The 20,061-nt window shown below is 44.4% G+C and overlaps 1 protein-coding gene across 2 annotated transcripts in view; it reads left to right on the top strand.

The window, feature by feature from the left end:
- Positions 1-20,061, top strand: part of LOC126234785 (elastase-1-like) — a 104,914-nt gene that overhangs the window by 28,634 nt on the left and 56,219 nt on the right. For both annotated transcript variants that reach the window (XM_049943533.1, XM_049943534.1), the window contains one exon: positions 15,288-15,379. In XM_049943533.1, the coding sequence (XP_049799490.1) occupies positions 15,288-15,379 (92 nt within the window). The remainder of the gene's footprint in view (positions 1-15,287; positions 15,380-20,061) is intronic.

The following is a 20,061-nucleotide window of genomic DNA, read 5'->3' as shown; positions in this document are numbered from 1 at the left end:
AGTAAGGAAACACTGACGATACATCGTCTTCTCATTAACTGTTTCTTTAGCGAAATTTGAGTGCCTTCGGTTAACTGGCTATCATTATTATTCCAGCATATGTAACTTCCACCATATCGCATAAACAGTGCGGGAACTATACTCGCTGTCCCAGAAATTCTGCGAGAAACTTCGAAGAGTTGTAGAGTGTATCTTGAGGTACAAACCGAGGATGGGAACCCACGTCCGGGAAAGTTATCCGCCGACGCTACAGAGCGTGGAAGTTACAGACGCCGGTGCCTGCCACCCATTCGGCAGCAAACCTCAATTGGTACACTGAAGGACAGTAGGTGGAACTCCAGGAGTTTTGTTAACAGTGATAGCAACTACAACCCTCTAAAATCTACAATGTCTTTCTGTATCCAGAAAGAAAATAAACTACAGATGGAAACCCGCGCGCGAAACTGTCATTCATCAAGGACGCAGAGTATAGCAGTCACAGATAGCTTCATCTTCTCCACTGACGATCCTGGCAATCATTCACGATACTGAATAACAAGCAACGTTGGAGATCGTTCCACCAATGGTCCGTCAGCGTATGAAGTCACGTTTGCTTCCGTATGGGAGCCCGCCTAGAACAGGTGTCAACCCTAAAACTTCGACGAAATACGTAAATTTCGAGAATTAAAATTTCACCTTGCAACCGAGTGTGAACTGATCTGAAACTTCCTGGCGTAATAAAACTGTGTACCGGACCGAGACTCGAATCTGGGACCTTCGCTTTTCGGGAGCAAGAGTTCTACCGACTGAGCTCACCAAACATGCCTCAAGACCCTTCCTTAAGGGGCTCCGGAACGCCCTATACTTGCAATGTCAAAATAACGCTTATAAATTACATCTTTCCTCACAAAGTATTTGAGGTAGGAAGTTGAACTTTTTACAGATTATTTATTGGAATATGGGCTACAACTTAACACAGGGATTTTACAAAATTTTAGTTCAGTTATTAAAGATGATTTTTTTTCAATTGTAATGAAAATTCACAACATTTTTTCCAATTTTTTATTTATATATTCAAAAATATACAGTTTTTTGGAAAAAGGCTGCAGAAGGTACTGTGTAACATTTACTGAAAGTTTGAAACAAATATGTTTGGAAGATCCTTAGAAAACATGTAATTAGTATGAGAAAATAAAAGTTTTGGGAATCGAGCGACAAAGATTGGATTAACTTTTTAGTGCATTCCAGGTCCATAGGATGGATTATCTTCATCCTCTGCAAACTCCTCCTCCAGCTTCCTCTTGTTCCTCCTCCTGTTTACTCTTGCTTGTATTTCTAGACTCTTTACAGCCCTGTCTGCAGCCCGAAGGCGTTCCTTGTCTAAAGCAAGCATCGCTCGTACCATGTTAGAACCTATCTTCATTCCCATATTTCTAAATACCTTGCACCTTACAATGTTGCCATCATTGAAAGTCGCAACAGCATCATACACACCAAAGTGAAGTGTTTCTATTCCAACAAATACAGTCTTGGGGATTCTCGACCATATAACACTATTTACACTTTCATTGGGGTTTTGAGTTTTTTCGTGAATACACTTTTTCAACAGTTCAGGTGCTGCTAAGTCTCTGAAAATAGGTTTTATCACCTCCATTATTGCATGAGGCAGACTATGCTTATGAGTGTACACTTCACCAGTTAGCAATCCTTTGTTATATTTACACCAACTGTCTTCTTCTTTGGGACACAAGCTATGTTGGGGATTTTCATCGTCTTTATTGTTTACAGTAATAACACATACCTTTGGCTTTCCATCATTTCTCCTTTTCTTAAAAGCCTTCAGATGATTTCTAATAACTTTACTTTTACTCATTATTATACTTCAACAAAACAGAGACTCAAGAAACAGAATTAATTACGAATATTTTCGAGATAACGACAGAGTAAATAAACATGAAACAATCGACAATCACACCAGCGATATATATTGAACCATCACAGGTTAGCCACAACACATACTTTATCTCACATCACTAAAATGTACCTGATGAACACGGACGTTAATAATAACACCATTTGACAGCAGTTTAACAGCGCCACAGTGGGTCAAGCCCATGTAGAACACATTTCAAAAAAAATTTAAAAATAGTTGTAGTCTTCGGAATTGAATAAATTATATATCTATTAAAAGGTAATAGTCTGCAGATTCAGAAAACGCAAAAAAGTAAAACTTGAACTTTTCATGATTTTGAGCCTTTCCGGAGCCCCTTAAAGCTATAAATTCGGCAGTATCTTATCTCCACCTTCCAAATTTCAAAGAAGCTCTCCTGCGTAACGTACGAGACCTGCACCCCTGGAAGAAAGGATACTGAGGGGACATGGCCTAGCCATGGCTTGGGGAGACGTATCCAGAGTGAAATTTTCACTCTGCAGCGGAGTGTGTGCAGATATGAAACTTCCTGGCAGATTAAAACTGTGTGTCCGACCGAGATTCGAACTCGGGATCTTCGCCTTTCGTGAGCAAGCGCTCTACTGACTTGCCAGCGAAAGGCGAAGGTCCCAAGTTCGAGTCTGCGTCGGACACATAGTTTTTATATGTCAGGTAGTTGCATGTAAAGTTTCGCATTAAAACGACCATATCGCCTTAATTCGTGGAAATAAGGTCACTATTTTCTTAGCCAGATACGTATGATTCTTAAAGACTCGCCAAATCGCTTCAAAATACCTTCTGCCGCGTTTATCGTTAATGCGAAAAAGTCGTTGTCGTTCCTCTATAAATATCTCACATCTAATATGATTTCAACAGACTTGCTCATGATGAAGGAAGACAAAACATGAACTTTGCGTAAACATAAAAATTGACAGTAAAAGCGTGTGGAGTCGTACAAAGAACAGTGTAACGCGTTAGGTTGATCGTAGCTTCAGAAGCTGTAGGTGTGAGTGCTGTCTTCGATTCACCACGAGATTGATACAAACGGGAAAGTATATTTACCCAAAACGACAATTTTAATAATGAATTGGTTTGTAGGACTGTGTTGGAATACTGCACTGAAGCAGAGCAACGTTCGTGCCCAACTGATATCCAGAATTCAGAATGGGAAGTCTGAAACGCCCGTTACTCGCTTTCTAAAAAACTTTAGTTTTACGTTCAATAAATGTACCAAGAGACAAACTTCGTGTGGAGAGAAGGGATATTGCCTACCAGAGAGGTACACTTTTGCGCATAGTGCATTTGTAGCATAGGTAGGACAAAAGGCCTGTTCTAAACTTGCCATTCGCAAAGCCATAAGATTTTGCTATGTGCAGTAACATTTGATTTTTTGCACTTTCCGCGCCCATACTGTTCGCAAAATGTGTAGTGGACTGCCGGCCGCTGTGGCCGAGCGGTTCTAGGCGCTTCAGTCCGGAACCGCGCTGCTGCTACGGTCGCAGGTTCGAATCCTGCCTCGGGCATGGATACTTAGGTTTAAGTAGTTCTAAGTCTAGAGGACTGATGACATCAGATGTTAAGTCCCATAGTGCTTAGGCTTTTTTCTTTTTGGGACTGCCTATGGGTCATTCGCCTTCCATAGCTGAGGCGCTAGCCACTCACAGACCGGCGACGTTTACTGGCTAATTACAGTATACGAGGACTTGAGACTGTAACCAACCTTCTACCGGGGACAATATACATTTCTGTCATAACGAGCTCGTAATCTGTAGCATATAGCATATTTCAGTCTTAAGTAAGTTACCTACGTCTTGCAATTAACCAGATCTAAGACGCTCTTTTTGATAATAAGCCGATATTATTTCTTCAGGGCAGTTGTTGCTATTCCATAGAAGTTTAGTGCAAAAATGATACTTATGTCATTTGACTGAACTTTGTTTTCTATTATGTGACCAGGCTGTAAATGATGGGCATGCAGTCACACAATGTTCCATGAAATGACTCGTTCACATAATCACGGTATATAGTGGGAAGTGGGCCATGAAACAAAACTAATTCTTGTCCAATAGCCACGCGACAAGTTGTTGTGTTCTGTCTTTCTCTGTCTACAAGTCTTTCTCCATTCCCCAACATCGAGGCGATGTTGACCGCCAAGCTAAAGGCGCCCAGTTTCGTCTATACCGTGTGGGGCGGACACACAAACTGCCCCCGTCCCCGTCTACCAATCCGCAGTCGATTATACGAAAAAATGACAGGGCAATGACGAGTTCAGACTCTGCCTCTCGGTCTGGTGCGCCACACCATTGACCACGACCAAACCTGTGTACTACAAACTATTACGTGTCAGAAAATCCGAAATTAATGTGTCATACCCTTCAGTTATAATCAGTTTACTCTCACAAAATCTAAATGGAACAATGTGTGAGAAATAAAGCACTCATAACTGACAATGAATTTCTTCCTGTATGTAAAACTGGTTAAGCCAAAATGTTCCAGGAAGTGTCATTGAAAAAAAAAAACAACATAGTACATAATCATAAAATTGGCCAGCACTTTGTTGTAATTTAGGTGAAAATCGGAAATAATACAGGGTGATTCTTAAGTCACTATACATTTTGTACTCAAACAAATTTTACGAACAAATATGTAATGGCACTGCAACTTACGTTACAATGGGACATAATTTCGGTACATTTCAATGTGACCACCTTGCATGTCTAGGCACACCCCCCAACCACTGTAACCACTGTAGACCGAAAAACCTGCCCAAACATATCTGGTGTAATCGCAGCAGCTGCGGCTCGAATACGCTGCGTTAAGTGTTCAGTGCTGCAGATCTTCACCTGGTATACCTTAGACTTAATAAACCCCCATGCGAAAAAGTCTAAGTTTGTCAAGTCAGGAGAGTGTGGTGCCCAAATCCGTGGAGAGGCTCGACCAGTCCATCTGCCGGGAAATGCTTGATTCAGATAATCCCGAACAACGAGGGCAAAATAGGATGGTGCACCATCCTGTTGAAAAACAGCAGTATCCCTAGTCCCATCAGATATCAACTGGGGCTCCAAAAACTGTTCCAACATATCTAGGTATGTAGTTCCAGTAACGGTTTGTTCTGCGAAGAAGAAGGGCCCGTACCCTGTTGACCTCGTTATCCCTAACCACACGTTCACTTTTGCTGTCCCGTTGCCACTCCTGCAGCACACTAGGTTGTTCGTGTGCCCAGATCCTACAATTGTGTCTTTTCACATGTCCACAGGTATGAAATGTAGCTTCATCACTGAACAAGACATTTTGCATCTAATTATCATTTTACACAGCTTGTAGCAGGGCATGACACATAGCTTGTCTGGCTGCGTAGTCCTCCGCTTCAAGCTTATGTACAAGCTGGATATGGTACGCACGTTTGTGCAGTTTGTAACGAAGAACTCTCCATACAGTGGTTTGCGGAATACCAAGCTCCCTACTAAGTCTCCTGGTAGATGCGGAAGTGCTACCTGTTATCGCGTCCTGCACACTTTGCACGGTGTCTGGCGTTATGGCCGGCTTCCCTGGACGTTCTTCATCTGCAACGCTACCAAAACACTGGGAAATATTGACGAGGGTCTTGATAGCAAGCCTGGTGTGGCCTGTTTTCCGGAATCGACGGGCAAAGTCTGTCCGCACATGTTCATACGTCATTCCACGAAGACGAGCAGAAACAACAGCGATTCGGTCTTCTTCCATTAGCATTCTGTCGTAGCACCTGCAAGAAACAAATATTCCCTTACTATATCACTGAATGTACAGTGACTTACTATATCACTGAAATTTATACTAACTTTAGAATCACCCTGTATAACCTTTATGGGTAATAGAAGTGAGGTGTTAATTTCAACCGCTGTTACATTTAAAAGTATTTAATATTACCCTGCCCTCTACAGATCAATAGAATGTAGTTGGTATCCAGCGGGACAGCCCGGCATACAGGCGCAGGATGCGAGTGGCCTTTCAGAAAACCATCCACCGCCATCTCTCTCCCTCCTCCCACCACACCGCCAGCAGCGATGGAAATTTCCGAGTTCCAGTGCGGCGTCCGTAGCTAAGACGAATTTGCGCAGCAGGAATGTGGCTACATGTACAGTGACGTGGTCGATAGAGGAAAGTACGCGCTGCCCTTAAAACACTGCCATGAGTGGCACCATGCGAGATATGTAGCGCCTGCTCTTCCGTGCACTGATACTTCTGAAATAATGTCGGTCAAATTGTGCCTGCAACTACTGAAATATGTATTTCCACATTTCTGTTATGACACACGTTTCGTTTTATCCACTTAAAACACAGCCAATGCTCGGTTTTTTAGCTTTTAATGTGGATGTGATGTCTGCATCGACGTTACAGGTTAATGTTGCCCATTTCCGGTGGAGATGTGAATAAAAAGTGAAAGTCTGAGACCTTTAGCGGTGAACAACGACACAAAATGCTTACATTCAAGCCTACTAGCAAAGTACAATATTTTTCGGACGGCCAGTGACACAGTCACGGACAATGGCCCCACGGAAGGGGTGCGGGGGCTGTTTTCTCCCCTTTCCTCGCCTCACCCATCACAGGCTACCTTCTCAGTTACCTTCTGTCTCTCTTTCTGTCACTGTCTTTTTAACTAAATAAAACATAGCGCGTACACCGTGCAGTAGCCGCGTACATGCTAGTGTGCAGTAACACCGGCCCGCTACAGAAAAAACACGGGTATACCGTCACGAAGTTTGATACCACAGTAACGAAACAAAATTTCTCATTTAGAACTTATCTACAATTTGCGATATTCCTTTTTTAATACGAACAGCTAACAATAGCACATTATCGTAGTATAGGAAATTGGACAAGTCTGTGCAGCTTAGGTGACTGACAATCACCACTGAATGTTCACCATTTCTCTTTTTCGTGCTTGATTGGGCCATAGGTACTACATTTTTCCAGGAAAGTAACTACTTGCACAATACAACGTGTATACTTACTGCTAAGTACGTGGTCTGTTCAGAAAAACAACTTTCCCTATATCGTCTAACGATAGGGACAATGATTCGTTCACGGAAAAAAAATCTCGGCAAGAAGAAAGAGTAAATAATAACAAGCGATTGCTCATTTTGAAAGCAGAACTACCGTGCTACAGAAACTGTCACCCTTTCTGTCAATAGCTAATAAATGACTTAGAACCCTTTCCCAAATATGAGAAAGTCGTAACAAACTTTGTAGTATATTTTAAGTCGCAGTGAATTAGAAATAGTCAGATACGGCCAGACACTGCTAATACATTTTCTGTTGAAGACCAATTGGTACTCAGAGATATAGTCAATTTTTGTATACTTCATTTGCTACTTATGTCGCGTATCAATTTTTGTGCTAATACGTTTCTGGTGAAACAATGGTCCCAATTTCGAAGAACCAACGTCACCGTGTGGCAACGGCCTTGGAGCTGTGGATACACCGGTTCCCGTCATATCACCGAAGTTAAGCGCTGTCGGGAGTGGCCGACACTTGGATGGGTGACCATCCGGCCACCATGCGCCGTTGCCATTTTTCGGGGTGCACTCAGCCTCGGGATGCCAATTGAGAAACTACTCGACCGAATAGTAGCGGCTCTTGTCAAACAAAACCACCATAACGACCGGGAGAGCGGTATGCTGACCACACGCCCCTCCTATCCGCATCCTTAACTGAGGATGACACGGCGGCCGGATGGTACCGATAGGCCCCTTGGAGTGAGGGCGAGTGTTATCGTAGAACAGGGAACTGGACAAGTTTGTGCAGCTTAGGTGACTGACAACCACCACTGAATGTTCACCATTTCTCTTTTTAGCCCGCATCTCGTGGTCGTGCGGTAGCGTTCTCGCTTCCCACGCCCGGGTTCCCGGGTTCGATTCCCGGCGGGGTCAGGGATTTTCTCTGCCTCGTGATGGCTGGGTGTTGTGTGCTGTCCTTAGGTTAGTTAGGTTTAAGTAGTTCTAAGTTCTAGGGGACTTATGACCAAAGCAGTTGAGTCCCATAGTGCTCAGAGCCATTTGAAGCCATTTCTCTTTTTCCTGCTCGATTGGCCCATAGGCATAGCAGTTGTAAACGTCTGCATCACTTCGATCCCAGGCATCTTTACGTCAAAAAACGACTGCAATAAATTCATATGCAGAATCGTCAGCCATTGCTCTTTATCCTGGTATTATCTCCAGTGATCCCCAGACACACTACTTTAGGGGTACCGCAGACGAGAAACCGCGCAAGCAGCAGCAGCGCCAGCCAGCCTGATTGACTGCAGGGCAGCCGCCCAGTGAACTTTGGGCTGGCCAGTGACGTCAGAGTTTCCAGGGAGGCACGCCGTGATAATCGCTCGTCCCGGCGGACCTAGGCGAGCAGCGATGCTGCAGCTTTACTGCGCCCTCAAACTCCAAGTGGTCGATTGTATGAGACAGATTAGAACAAGAAACGAAGTGGGGAGTGTATGTTGTATAAACGTTAATCGCTAATCTCTGCCGTGAACTGGACTCACGTTTCCCTAGTAAAATTTCGAAAGCCTAACAAAATTTACCTTTTGCGGAATTTGAAGATGATTAAATGACACAGTCTTTCTTCGATCTGCCTCTTTCCAAGGTCAGACCATATAGTTTATCATGCCAGAATACTGGTGGAAATGAGAACACTGGTCGAAACGGTCATTGTTATTGGAGGGTGCAGGCTTAGCTCGTTCGGACATAAAAAAATGAGACATACTGTAGAGAGCGGTGTGCTGACAAGATGTTCCTCCATATCCTCCGCATCCGCTGACGTGTATAGACTGAGGATGTTCAGTGGTAGGTCAGCACCTTTGGGCGTTCCGAGGGGTGTTCGGACGGAGTTTAGTTTTAGAGAGCACAATGAATTGTATTCACTTTCATCACCTTTCCGGGCTATCTCTTATCGCTTCGCTAAGGACATGCAGTTACGTAAGGATCGAAAGATTAGCATTAAAACAAGAAAAGCTGGAGAATAACAACCAACCAAGTGAAAAAAACTGGTGGCTTGAAAGAAGATTTGGGAAACATACGTGCACCCCTATTTGAAGGTCCACGGAAGTCATTAAAACAGTTTATTTAGTGTCTGTCAGTAAATTTAATAAAAGAATGTGGTTGCAGTAGTGTATTCACAGAACCTACTTGCACTTAGGTGAAAGCAGGTAAGCATCGTGTGTGTGTGTGTGTGTGTGTGTGTGTGTGTGTGTGTGTGTGTGTGTGTGCGTGTGTGTGTGTGTGTGTGTGTGTGGGTGGGTGGGTGGGTGGGTGGGTGGGTGGGGAGGGGGGGGAGGGAGGGTGGACGAATGCTGTCGCAGCCTGTAGCAAAGGTGTATAAATATTTTAGTACCGCACGCTGCAAATCTCTCACAGTGACTGTGTATAACGGGCCACACAAGAGGGGAGAAAACGTTGCTTTTTAGACAAATATTCACTTTAATAAACAAGTATACTTCACAAAACAAAGGGTCCGACCTTCCTTTTCGAGAACGAGGGAAAGGTGAGAAAAAAATACCAGAACGAACGTGACGTACCGGCCGCCATCAGACCAATAGCGGGCAGCCCTGCTATATAACGTCGAGAGCTACCGACACCTGCGATTGCCTATCTTGCACAACCTGTACAACTAGTAAAGAATCTAGCTCATGTATAAAACAGCTTTAAACGTCTGATTGCTTTATAAATGAGTTAATGTGTTAAACATTTGACTTCAAGCATGTATGCGAGAAAAAGTTTAGAGAAGGTTTGAAATTATGCTGAAAGTTTGCTGGAAGTCACTAAGTGCTTAAAATCCTGAAATACGCACGAATTCACTACGCTAAAGTTTCTGTAGAGAGAGTAAACGTGTACAGCTATAGCGTAATTCTTGTATAGTTTCGTGTAATATGATGTTATTCTGGAAACTCGGTTTTCACTTATTTACTGTAGACATTTGCCTCTGTTTGATTTTGTGCACCTTCTGCCTGACGAATTCGTTGGGCTGCTGGGTCTCAGAATCCGGTGTCGTGACGTCAGAGCAAGTGCAGAGACACCTAATCGCCAACCGCAGCTCCAAGTAATACGCATGACAGTAGGTTCTTTGAACCATAATGAACAATCCTGTAGAAGAGAGGACACCAAGCTTGGATGTATATTTTTAAGCAGTCTCTTGTTTGAAGTGTTTAGATAGATGTAAGAGAGAGAGAGAGAGAGAGAGAGAGAGAGAGAGAGAGAGAGCGAACTTTTCGGTACCTCCGCATTTGTAATCAGACGTCAAAAAAGTTTCGCATCACCTCGGTTCCGAGAGTTCCGGAACATGTCCAGAAAATTGGAATAGAGATCAACATAGACATCATTTCCACCCTTTTTATTCCTCATGAAAACCACACATTGCGTGTTGTACCACCAGACAGCGAGACTTTCTGAGGTGGGGCCCAGTTTGCTATACACACCGGTACCTCTAATACGCAGTAGCACATCCTCTTGTATTGATGCTTGCCTGTATTCGTCGTGGCATGCTATCCACAAGTTCATCAAGGCACTGTTGGTCCAGATTGTCCCTCACCCCAACGGCGATTCGGCGTAGGTCCCTCAGAGTGTTTGGTGGGTCACGTCGCCCATAAAAGCCCTTTTCAATTTGTCCCAGGTATGTTCGATAGGGCTCGTGTCTGCACAACATGCTGGCCACTCCAGTCGAGCGATTTCTTTATCCTGAAGGAAGTCATTCACAAGATGTGTACGATGGGAGCGTGAATTGTCGTCCATGAAGTCGAATGCGTCGCCAATATGCTGTCAATATGGTTGCGTTATTGGTCGGAGGGTGGCATTCACGTATTGTACAGCCGCTGCGGCACCTTCCATAACCACCAGCGGCGTTAGTCGGCCCCACATAATGCCACCCCAAAACAGCAGGGAACCTTCACCTTGCTGCACTCGCTGGACAGTGTGTCTAAGACGTTCAGCCTGACCGAGTTGCCTCCAAACACGTCTCCGACGGTTGTCTGGTTGAAAGCATATGCGACACTCATCGGTGAAGAGAAAATGGCTCTGAGAACTATGGGACTTAACAGCTATGGTCATCAGTCTCCTAGAACTTAGAACTACTTAAACCTAACTAACCTAAGGACAGCACACAACACCCAGCCATCACGAGGCAGAGAAAATCCCTGACCCCGCCGGGAATCGAACCCGGGAACCCGGGTCGGTGAAGAGAAAGTGATGCCAATCCTGAGCGCTGCATGCTGTCGTGGTTGCAAAGATGGAGCTCGCCATGTATGTTGGGAGTGAAGTTGCAGCCTACTGCGCACAGCTTGAGTCGTAACACGACGCCCTATGGCTGCACGAAAAGCATTATCCTATATGGTGGCGTTGCTGTCAGGGTTCGTCCAAGCAATAATCCGGAGGTAGCGGTCATCCACTGCATTAGTAGCCTTTGGGCGGTCTGAGCGAGGCGTGTCACCGACAGTTACTGTCTCTCTGTATCTACTCCATGTCCGAACAACATCGCTTTGGTTCACTCCGAGACGCCTGGACACTTCTCTTTTTGAGAGCCCTTCCTGGCAGGAACAATGCGGAAGAGATCGAACCGCGTTATTGACCGTCTAGGCATGGTTGAACTACAGACAACACGAGCCGTGTACCTCCTTCCTGGTGGAATGACTGGAACTGATCGGCTGTCGGACCCCTCCATCTAATAGGCACTGCTCATGCATGGTTATTTACGTCTTTGGACGGGTTTAGTGACACCTCTGAACAGTCAAAGAGACTGTGTCTGTGATACAATATCCAGGAATTCTGGAAACCGGAGTGTTGCAAAACTTTTTTTGATGTGTGTATTTACTGCGAAGCGCTTGAGCCAGTACAGAGCTTCCTCCACAGACTTCGAATAGCAATTTACTGACTGACGTCTCCGTTTAGTGGAACGAAAGCTGTTCGTGGTCGATTTGAAGATGGTCTGTCTGTCGCATCGGTTTCACCATTGGTAGTATCGCAAGCGAGGTGCTCGCGGAGTAAATCAAACATTTTCTTACTTCACACGAGCTCCGTTGACAGACTGACTTTTTATGAAATATCGGTTTACGCTACATTAAGCATGAGAAGAAAGTAGCAACAAATTTTAATCTGTAAGCCGTATAGTATTCTTGCCTTAGTGTGATATGACTGAACACAACAGAAAAAGTTGACATTCATGTTGCATATATATATATATATATATATATATATATATATATATATATATATATATATATATATGGAGATTTTTAAAGTGCAGTACTATTAGTAAGAGAGAGCTGTCTTCTGTTATCACTGACGTTTCAAGAATGCAAGTGCCTGGTACTGACTTTGTCCAACTGTAGTTTGTATGAGGACAGCAGCGCCATCTTCTGAATGGAGGCTTTTCTAGTTTACTCTTTTTTATTTCTTTTTTTCTTCTTTTTTTACTTCATTTCATATTCACAACGGGCAGGAAAGACGTTTTCTAAGCTCACATGTCTCTCGTTTTTCTTCGATGCCAGATCCCAGCGAGCTTAGAATACAAGCTACATCCCAGCGAATACGCGGGAGGGAGTTCCAGTACCGAATAGGTATTGTTTTTCAAGATGCGGTAAACCTTGGAAACGCTTCAATCGGATCCAGTGAAATTTGGATTTCCTTTTATATCTTTGTTACAGTAAAGGAGTTGATGAGTCGCTACTTTGGTGGTGTACCAGAAGCGTAGATGACTGTTAGGCGCAAGCATTGCAAATGTTAATATTATCTGTCTTACTGTTAGATGCAATAAGATGTGACACGGTTGTCTTTTATGTAACAAGCCTGCTTAAAGACGATGATAGAAGGAAATGTAGTATCCATAATATAACGGAGCAAGGGAAGTAAACTTACTTCTTTTCAAGTGCTCTTTTCATTGGTTCATCAGTCTTCTCACTGTCGTGTGGCAGTCTGGTAGTCTCAAGTAGCAGATGATAGAAGGAAATGTAGTATCCATAATATAACGGAGCAAGGGAAGCAAACTTACTTCTTTTCAAGTGCTCTTTTCTTTGGTTCATCAGTCTTCTCACTGTCGTGTGGCAGTCTGGTAGTCTCAAGTAGCAGTTACACCAAAACTCCTTAATTATTCGTTCTGCATATTCCAATCTGTGTCTTCTCCGACAATATTTGTCCTCTATAGCTCTCGCTGTTATCATGGAAGTTATTTTCTGATGTCCTATAACATTGTCCTTTATGTCTGTTAGTGTATTTCACACACGTTGTTGTCTTTTCCTTGCCGATTCTTTGGAGACATCCTTTCTGACATACCACTTATTTTCAACATTTCAGACCCATAGATTCTTCTCTTTCCCGATTTCTCACAGTCCATGAATAGCTTCCGTATGTGTTTGTTCTGCAGAGATCTGAAAAATCTTATCTCAGATCAATGTCTGCCACTAGTAAGTATCTTATGGAGACGAATACTGTTTTTGCTGCATGCTACTATGCTTCTTATGCACTCATCGTTCCGTTCGTCATGTGTTTTTTTTCTTCACATGGTAACGGAATTCTTCCACTTCATATACTGGCATCAAATATTGATATACTCTAACGAAGTAGTTTTTGGTTGTGCAAGTATGTAGCACAACATTTGGTTTTTGTGAATCTGGGCCACAGGCAACATGGAGAAGAAGGACGGGAAAGCATTTGAGATGTTACTGTAGAAGAAATTCTAAATGAGTAGGTACAGAAGGAAATGCAGCTGATCCACAAACAACAGGAGAGGAAGAAAGTCAACGGAAAACGTGGATCAGAAGTAGGAGCTGGCTGTTCGGGCTTCAGATGGGGATGGATAAAACCGATCGCTTGAAATCGATACCGGTGTTTCAGTTTAGAATAATTGGTATTTTTCGGTATTGGATATAACACGTATTCTGTTTTTGCTAATAACGGGTAAAAAACCGGTGCCGCACGTAAGTTTCCCATAGCAGTGTTGCTCCAGTTTTTGGTTATTAAAACAAAACTTTTTAAACAACGTCTAATGTTTAGTCGAAAATTTCCACTATTTTGAAATATTGGGTTGTCATAAAAAGTGAGAAACGCAATCAATGTTATTTCACGAACAAGGCCGACAGTTAGAAGCAACCAACAAACATGTGACACAAGAATCGGTGTTGCGATGCTGAGACAATAGTGTACCTATTGCGGTGTATGTGCACACGAGTGTGTAACAGCCTACACCGGGTTGAAAGAAAATAATTGTATCTGATTGCAAAAAAGGGTTTTTCATTTGAAACAATTACAGAAAAAGAATGCCACAAATTTTACACAAAATCTTATTATATGTCTGCCATTTCTATGAAAGAATAAAAAAGAAAGGAAATTACTAAAACAGAAAAAAATTAAAAACTTTGCAGCTCACTCATACTTTACAAGCAAAAGAGAAAGCAACTGGTCTGCTTTCTGTGTTTATGTAATATTCCTTTATCTGCCTGCAGATCCTTGGAAACGGACAACTTAGCACGAAACTATAAGAGCTGTCCAAACCAAGCATTCACCCTTTACCACTGACTATTTATAGTGCTCAGATGGATGTATGATCCTCAATTACAACATAATTTTTGAGCAGAGTTTCAAAAAATTAGGAATGAAACAGGAGAATATTGGAGTTTCTTTTTTAGTATTTAACCCTATATTAATGTTCAAATGAGTGTGAAATCTTATGAGACTTAACTGCTAAGGTCATCAGTCCCTAAGCTTACACACTACTTAACCTAAATTACCCTAATGACAAACACATACACCCATGCCCGACGGAGGACTCAAACCTCCGCCGGGACCAGCCGCACAGTCCATGACTGCAGCGGCTAGACCGCTCGGCTAATCCCGCGCGGCCTACATTAATCTTCGCGAAAGCTGCAGAAAGTAGATTGTCTTAGTTTTCTTTTATTTACTTGTTTTATTTGATATTTTGAGTCTGCGTGTCTTGAAACGTGTAATGCAGACTTCTTAAAGTTTTTCAGTCTTTGTTCGATGTCTGCGTTTGTCATTGGAAATAATAAAAATAAGAAACGCCGAAAAGCGAATATTTCAGAATCTGGTTGTTTTGTCCGGTTTAAAGAGTCGTATTAAATTTGAGATGGAAAAAAAAGGTATGTCCGAAATCCCGTGTTGCAGCGATAACCACGATCTATAGCGTGTAAAACGCGTCCACATGCAGTTAAATGTAGTAGTAAACAGGAAGGTTTATAGCGGCACACAAAGACTGCGGCGTACAAAGACTGGAATTTGTAAAACGGTCTGCAGGACAGGTTGTATACTAAGATGAGAAGAACAGCACAAGACAGGCACAGATGAGTGTAAAAAGGAAGACGAAAGTGTAACAGGTTGAGGAATTTTTTCTTGTTTGCTGTTGACAGGCGGTGGCCGGAGAACTGAAGCTCAGTACTGACGAGGGCACCGAACAGACGTCACTGGTGGCAGAGCAGATCGTGCACCCTGACTATCCAGGGTGAGTAAAGACGTGAACTTAACCTCTCCTTCTGGGGTGAATTTTTGACCACTATCCGTGCAAAGTGTGCGTGTTAGAGACTGTTTTAAAATAATTATTTTGGGGGAATCTGTACTGCGCAACACAATAGAAGGGCCGCTTTCCGAAATCCTCTGACTCCCACTGCGACGCAGAAGTTCGAAGTTAGGTTCGAAGATGCCGACAACTTACCTCTGTTATGGTGTAGAAGCATGGTGCCCTGCACCGTCACCATCGGTATTGGCAATGGTTCAGACAGCAAGGTGTCGGCACGGGCGAAGAAAAGGCGACGCTCAGAAGTTCCTGTGAACTGCAGGATGGGTTAATAATGTCACATTGGCAGCAAACGACGCTAAAATTTAGTCCAAGGCCCCCGTGGACGTGTCATAGGAAACCCGTGACACCCCTCTTACGCACTTTGCACCCCTTCTGTTGACGCTTCTGCGCTATATATACAGGGTGTCCGAAAAGTCTTTTCCTGATTACATAAATTGATAACTCAGGCTAGAAGTAAGATACAATTATGAAACTGGTGTCTAATTATTTACAAACTACCAAAGTTTTTTTCACACACCAGTAAAATTCCACATGAACACCCTTGGTAACGCATAGAACATCTAGGTGATATTCAATTTCCGTCCACACATTAGCCAACATCACTGGAGGGATCGATTCAACGACTGTGGTTATCCGTTGCCGCAGGGTTTCAAGATCTGGTACACGTGTTCGGTAGACCTCGTCCTTGTCATAACCCCATAAAAAGAAGTCTAATGGGGTTATGTCAGGAGAGCGTGGAGGCCAAACCGTTGGCCCATCACGACCAATCCATCGCCCAGGAAAGGTCTAATCGAGATAGGCACGGTCGTCCAAACCCCAATGCGGTGCACCGTCTTGCTGAAACAAAACATCGGGTTCATACTGAAGCAGCTGAGGAACAGCATACAGTTACAACGTGTCCAGATACACTGCAGATGTGATGGTAGCCTCAGCGAAGAAGAATGGCCCGATAATTCGATCGTGCAGTAGCGCGCACCAAACATTCACCTTTGGACTGCCTCCGGTGCACTCCATGACCTCGCCAGGGGGTTGTGAACCCCAAATGCGCACATTATGGCGGTTCACTACTCCACTGACAAAAAAAATCGCTTCGTCGAAAAAGGCAATTCGTCTGAGATAACAATCATCGTCCTCAATACGTGATAGTATTTCGACCGCAAAGTCATATCGACGTGTACTGTCATTGGGCAACAAGGCCTGAACGATTTGCACTTTGTATGCAGGAAACAATAAACGTTTATGTAAAATGTCATGGTGAGAGCTTTTTGGCATCTGTAATTCACATGAGGCCCTGCGCACCGATTTCTTTGGACCTAAGACTGCCTTACAGCTTCCACCCTGTCTGCTGAGGTTCACGGTCGACCAGACTTCGGAAGGTCAGCAACCGATCCTGTGTTCTTGAAGCTCTCATACCAGGCTTTAATGCTGTTGACATCAGGTGGATTCCTTCCAAATGTTGTCTGGGAGTGTCTCTGCACTGTGGTTGGTGATCGTGTCTCACACTGTGCCTTCTCCTGATTCGTTAACATGGCTTCTTGGGCACTGCACCTCATCCACTACTTACGTACTGCGAACCTAAAACAGAAAAAAAAAATTTTGATAGTTGTAAACAAGTCCACGCAAGTTTCATATTTGTATCGTACTTCTAGCCTGAGTTATCAATTTAGGTAATCAGGGAAAGACTTCTCGGACACCCTGAAATTGAAATAAGAACACCGTGAATTCATTGTCCCAGGAAGGGGAAACTTTATTGACACATTCCTGGGGTCAGATACATCACATGATCACACTGACAGAACCACAGGCACATAGACACAGGCAACAGAGCATGCACAATGTCGGCACTAGTACAGTGTATATCCACCTTTCGCAGCAATGCAGGCTGCTATTCTCCCATGGAGACGATCGTAGAGATGCTGGATGTAGTCCTGTGGAACGGCTTGCCATGCCATTTCCACCTGGCGCCTCAGTTGGACCAGCGTTCGTGCTGGACGTGCAGACCGCGTGAGACGACGCTTCATCCAGTCCCAAACATGCTCAATGGGGGACAGATCCGGAGATCTTGCTGGCCAGGGTAGTTGACTTACACCTTCTAGAGCACGTTGGGTGGCACGGGATACATGCGGATGTGCATTGTGCTGTTGGAACAGCAAGTTCCCTTGCCGGTCTAGGAATGGTAGAACGATGGGTTCGATGACGGTTTGGATGTACCGTGCACTATTCAGTGTCCCCTCGACGATCACCAGTGGTGTACGGCCAGTGTAGGAGATCGCTCCCCACACCATGATGCCGGGTGTTGGCCCTGTGTGCCTCGGTCGTATGCAGTCCTGATTGTGGCGCTCACCTGCACGGCGCCAAACACGCATACGACCATCATTGGCACCAAGGCAGAAGCGACTCTCATCGCTGAAGACGACACGTCTCCATTCGTCCCTCCATTCACGCCTGTCGCGACACCACTGGAGGCGGGCTGCACGATGTTGGGGCGTGAGCGGAAGACGGCCTAACGGTGTGCGGGACGGTAGCCCAGCTTCATGGAGACGGTTGCGAATGGTCCTCGCCGATACCCCAGGAGCAACAGTGTCCCTAATTTGCTGGGAAGTGGTGGTGCGGTCCCCTGCGGGACTGCGTAGGATCCTACGGTCTTGGCGTGCATCCGTGCGTCGCTGCGGACCGTGCAGGTCGACGGGCACGTGCACCTTCCGGCGACCACTGGCGACAACATCGATGTACTGTGGAGACCTCACGCCCCACGTGTTGAGCAATTCGGCGGTACGTCCACCCGGCCTCCCGCATGCCCACTATACGCCCTCACACAAAGTCCGTCAACTGCACATACGGTTCACGTCCACGCTGTCGCGGCATGCTACCAGTGTTAAAGACTGCGATGGAGCTCCGTATGCCACGGCAAACTGGCTGACACTGACGGCGGCGGTGCACAAATGCTGCGCAGCTAGCGCCATTAGACGGCCAACACCGCGGTTCCTGGTGTGTCCGCTGTGCCGTGCGTGTGATCATTGCTTGTACAGCCGTCTCGCAGTGTCCGGAGCAAGTATGGTGGGTCTGACACACTGGTGTCAATGTGTTCTTTTTTTCATTTCCAGGAGTGTATATATATCGATTTTCTTACGGCTGACCTAGGAAAACGTTTCAGACACACCACCGCCCAAGGCGTCAACGGGTGTCATAAACTGCGTCAACGAAACTACTCCTTCGCTTTTGGCGTTGATTCCCACACATTTGAAAACAACATTTCGCAGCGCGATGAACCCTTCTCTAACGGAGCGGTTCTAGGCGCTACAGTCTCGAACCCCGCGACTGCTACGGTCGCAGGTTCGAATCCTGCCTCGGGCAAGGATGTGTGTGATGTCCTTAGGTTAGGTTAGGTTTAAGTAGTTCTAATTTCTAATGGACTGATGACCTCAGAAGTTAAGTCGCATAGTGCTCAGAGCCATCTGAACCTTCTCTACGGACGTTATGGGGCTACAACCCCATTAAACGTCATCGCACCTTTGTGGAGTGTCACGAGACAGCGTTTTTTTATGGTTTAGAGGGTGGAACCACTAATAACCCTTCTAAGCAATTCCGCGAAATTTGAAGGCTATCCGAAGTAGCAAAAGCTGTTCACCTCTCCTGATTCGCGCCCTCCTGCGGCGTGAGACATTGACACATGAGTGAATAAAACGGTATAGAGTTTCTCGAAATCCCTCCAGTTCGGCAACATTCTCGATTCCACCCGCGCACCTTCGTTCGGACCTTAGAAATGTTTCCTGTACAGAGACAGCCATTCACTGATTCCTAGCTGCCGCTGTGACAGCCATCCTCTCCGACACCCCTTAGATTTCACAGGCAGGCGCTAATTCAGAGACATAGCGCCATTCAGATGAGGTTTGTCGAAATGTTTGTCTGTCCCGCTGGTACCTAAGAATCAGTGAATGGCTAGCTCTGTAGAGGAATATTTTTGAAGCGACCGACAACGGCGTGCGAAAATGAAAATCTCAGAGGGGCCCTTTATCATTTTATTCACGCATATGTACATGTCTCACCCGCGGACCTAGTGGTTTCGCCTGTGAAGGCATTGCTAATTAGGCATATAAAATTTTTTTCGTGATTTTCTTTGGATTTCTATTCTTTTTCTTTTGTTCATATGGGCATTTCTAATTGTGATTATCTAACATTCTACTGTGGTTTTTAAATGTAAAGATGTAATTGTGATTATTTCGTTTGCCAATGGATAAATATGTTTCTTGCTTTGTACCTGTGGTATAGTTTGTAAAGTTCTCTTTTGGAATATTATTAATTGTGAAAAATGCAGTCAATACCATCTGTAAAGATTTATGTAATTTACTATAACGACATAACATCTATAGACAGGGGACAGCGATAGTGATATCGATAGTCGAACGGTTGTTGTGTAGTAGAGGGGATGGTGGATGGTGTGTCTGTGAAGCGTGCGTGGAAAAAGAGTACTGTGTTTTATGAAAAGCATACGTCATTGTATGGACAGTGATACCGAACTATCATATTGTTAATTCTGTTTACCACTGCAGTATGTAATGCCATCACCAGCGAACTTTAAGGGCAAATAAACCAGACTGTGAAAGTTC

This window comes from Schistocerca nitens, chromosome 2 (assembly GCF_023898315.1).
Source record: "Schistocerca nitens isolate TAMUIC-IGC-003100 chromosome 2, iqSchNite1.1, whole genome shotgun sequence".
NCBI classification, from domain to species: domain Eukaryota; kingdom Metazoa; phylum Arthropoda; class Insecta; order Orthoptera; family Acrididae; genus Schistocerca; species Schistocerca nitens.
Note: the sequence above shows the minus strand (reverse complement) of the source record. Positions and strands in the feature narration are given on the sequence as shown.